The sequence below is a fragment of the Eubalaena glacialis genome, chromosome 12 (assembly GCF_028564815.1).
Source record: "Eubalaena glacialis isolate mEubGla1 chromosome 12, mEubGla1.1.hap2.+ XY, whole genome shotgun sequence".
NCBI lineage: Eukaryota > Metazoa > Chordata > Mammalia > Artiodactyla > Balaenidae > Eubalaena > Eubalaena glacialis.
Window position 1 is genome coordinate 62,929,781 of NC_083727.1, and position 3,562 is coordinate 62,933,342.

General features: G+C 35.2%; 1 protein-coding gene across 1 annotated transcript; it reads right to left on the reverse strand.

The window, feature by feature from the left end:
* Window positions 1-2,543: 2,543 nt before the first annotated feature.
* On the reverse strand, window positions 2,544-3,179 carry LOC133102244 (breast cancer type 2 susceptibility protein-like). Its single transcript, XM_061207217.1, has one exon. The coding sequence runs from the start codon at window positions 3,177-3,179 to the stop codon at window positions 2,544-2,546; it is 636 nt and encodes a 211-aa protein (XP_061063200.1).
* Window positions 3,180-3,562: the final 383 nt, after the last annotated feature.

The following is a 3,562-nucleotide window of genomic DNA, read 5'->3' on the forward strand; positions in this document are numbered from 1 at the left end:
ATCAGTGACTCCATTTTGGGTCTGTTCTCTTGTTTTTGATGATATCTATTCTATTGCTCCAGTTAATCTTCCTGAAATATTTGCTTGATCATTTCATTTACTGTTATTAAAATCAAAACAAGAAAAACAAACAAAATCTCTCTACTATGCACTAAACAAAACTTAAAACCCAGACTTTCAGTTTGGCTTTACAAAATCCCCATGAACCATCACCTGTCATCATTCCCTGCAACATCAGGATTCTAGCCTGACACCTCGCTGCCACTCACCAGGCACAGCTAAGCTCTGCTTCTGTGTCTTTGACATATAACATCCCTTCCACCTAGAATGCCTCTCCTTTCCTTTTCCTTTTCCATTTTTCTGCTTACAATAGCTCATACTTATTGAGTGCTCATTTATACTAGCAAGCACACTAAAACTTTTACTGCATATTCTCATTATTAATTCTCACAATGACCCTCTCAAATTGGCCCATTTTACTAATAAGAAAACTGAGACACAGAGAGGTTAAATGAGTTTTCCAAGGTCAAGCAGACAATATACTAGCAAAATGGAGAAATGAGAAAAAAGTCTGTATTGTAAGTTAAATGAGTACATAAACTTCAACAGGAGATCAAAGGAAAGGTCATCACATTGGTTTCTAAGATTATAGTAATAATATCTACCTCAAAAATAATTTAAATTTTACAAAGAACTTTCATATTCTCTGTCCTATTTTATTTTATTTATTTTTTAAAATTCAATGTCAGCAGAACCTTAGGTTTAGGAGGGAAAAAACATGTAATGGAATTAAGAGAATACCATTTGAAAACTTAATAATTACTTTCCAAATTGAACATAAAGCTTAAAATAAAATGATTATTTCATATTACTTTTTGGTTGTAATAAAAATATTAAAGCACATTTTTAAAAGACTGTAAAGAACTTCAATAGAACATTGATTTCCTTAAAGAAGGTATGGAAATCTTGATGTTTAAAAATTTTAAACATAAAATCATAAGTTTAGTTGACTATAATAAATCCCTCCACCTCATCACAATGCCTGCCTAATTGGAGGGTAAGTTTGGTGTTATTAAAGCTTATCCATATATATATTTTTTAATTTTGAGCCTTCAACCAGTTGACTAGGGTAGGCTTTCAAAAGATTTGAGAGGCCTTTGTTTGTTGAACAAATACTTTATATTCACCATTGGAAAATAAGTTAAGCCTGCTGTGTCAATTAGCTTAATTGATGGGAACTTCAGTTGGTCCTGGGGTGTGTTAATTTCCTGAGGCAAACCTGTTGAGAGAACTACTTAGAGAAACTTTCACAGTTGGGAAAGCTTTCAAATGCACTTGACTTAGTCTAAGATCCAGTTACCATACTTTCACACATATTAAATGCCCCAAATCCTCCTTGCTTCAACACCTTTGATATCAAGACCATCTTTGGTTCCTTCTTCCTGCAGTTTTCTTTATCTTCCTCCCACTTAGACAAGAAGGACAAGATTTGTCCTCATCCCTCCAAGGGGTAAAATTGAGACCAGTAGCTTGACAAGTATTATTTAGTGTAAGAACATTCTCAAGGTTGTCTGTACGATAGCATGTGTAGTTTGGGGGTGGGTCATGAATATATATGTGTCTGTGTGTGGGTGCATCCACACAGCTGTGTAGCTCTTTTACATATATAATGACACAGCATCCTAGCAAACCTATAAACTATTTATCCCATCTTATAAATGGAATAACAAACCTTATCCAAGGTTGCATAGCAGAGCCAGGATTTAATTCCAATATCAAAAACTGAGATTTTTTCTCTACATCGTCTGCAGTTCAGACGATCATTTTGTTAAAAAACAAAAACAAAAACAAATTAACACTATGAAATCTGCTTCTGATTTAAAATCTGCTTCTGATTTAAAGTATTTGAACTTTTAATAAATAATTTAATTTTACAGATCACATTGGAATCATAAAAGGGAAGTACATTGAGGTTTCTATTTTTCTTGTAGTCACGCTGACTTAAGGATGAAGAATTGGTCAAAAGAAAACACCACTGTAATATCTTACTCATCCTGACTTTTTTGATCAGGATAAAACTATATTAGAACCAACATGTGCATTAAGGAAAACTGGTTCATAGTGGGTTACCTCTTAAAAACAAACCTAAAATAGGAACTAAACTAAGAGGAATTATATGAGTCAAAATAACTGCAGTTAGAAACCTAGTTTCTTTTAATTATAAGGACACAATCTAAAAGAAACAGGTATGTTTACTTCGTTTGTAAAATAGTACTTATAGTGACCAAATCTAGTCATAAAGATTTAAAGGAGATTTTTTTTCTTGATTAGTTAATAAATATACAGTCACAGTTTTAAGATATATAATTGAAAAAGGAGTATACCAATATAGAAGCAGGCAAAGAGCATTGCTGTGATATACAAGCACGTAGATAAATTTTGAACTTTTTCCTTTCTTTTCTCTTTATGCAAATTCTGATGTAGCGTTTGAAATTGTATATGTTTTACAAACTGGAGAGGTTGAGTCAATACCTAATTTGTCATCATTTTGGTTTTTGTCGCCTTTGCAGTCTCTTGGATATATTTTTTATTGTACTTGTGTCCTGCATATTAGTCTTCTGTTCTTCAGTCCTGGCTGGGAAATTCCCTTGTTCTTTGATCACAGATGCAGTGTAAGGCCTTTTCAGTCCGAGATGATCTTTTGGACTAGTGGACTCACTGATAGATGTAAGTTGATTTTCTCCTGCTGAACCAGACAAAAGGGCTTGGGTATTTATCAGGGCAAGTTCTTCATCAGCTATTGAATCACCTTCCAAAAGAGAGATGTCATTAAATTTTTTAAGTGGAGTCATCTGAGGAGAATTCAATTCTTTTTTCTTCATAGGTGTTTCATATTTGGTGCCACAACTCCGTGGTGGCTGAAATGCCTTCTGTGCAGCTGGAGAAACAAACGTACAAATGGGACTAACAGGTGGAGGTACAGGCAATCTGCTCAAGAAATCCAAGGCTCTTCTCTTTTTGCAGTTTTTTGGGTCATCAGTCTCTTTCTCCCCTTTGCAACAAGACTTTGAAGTCATTTGGGCTGCTACAGGTGTGGAGACAGACTTGCCTTTGAGCTTACAAAGTGATAACTGTCTCATGAAAGGCAGAGCAGCACATGCTAAAACATATTCAAGCATTTGTTGGAGAGATAGGAAGGCGTTGGGCTAAGATCTTGAACATATCTTAGACTTGACAGCTCAGTCTCTTCTGAAATGTCTGAAAATTAATGAGATCTCTAAACATTCTTAGGGGCTCTCTCTCTCTCCCCCTCCCCTCTCTCTCTTGTGGCATAAGGCCCATGTATAAGAAGTGATGAAGACAATAACAAGCAAAATTTTGGCCTCTGTAACCTAATCCTTTTTGGCTTTGCAGCTGATTGCCAGGTTTCCTCCCAGCCACCCTCACCCTCCCTGCATAAGGCTGTTGATTGGTCTAACACCTTAGCCTCCTTGCTCATCAGCATTCACTTCTACAGAACTTTTACATTAATTTCACTTAATGTAAACCCACCTTCTTATTA

Excerpts from the sequence above, each read along its gene's own strand:
- LOC133102244 (XM_061207217.1), bottom strand. The coding sequence starts at position 3,179 with ATGCTTGAATATGTTTTAGCATGTGCTGCTCTGCCTTTCATGAGACAG.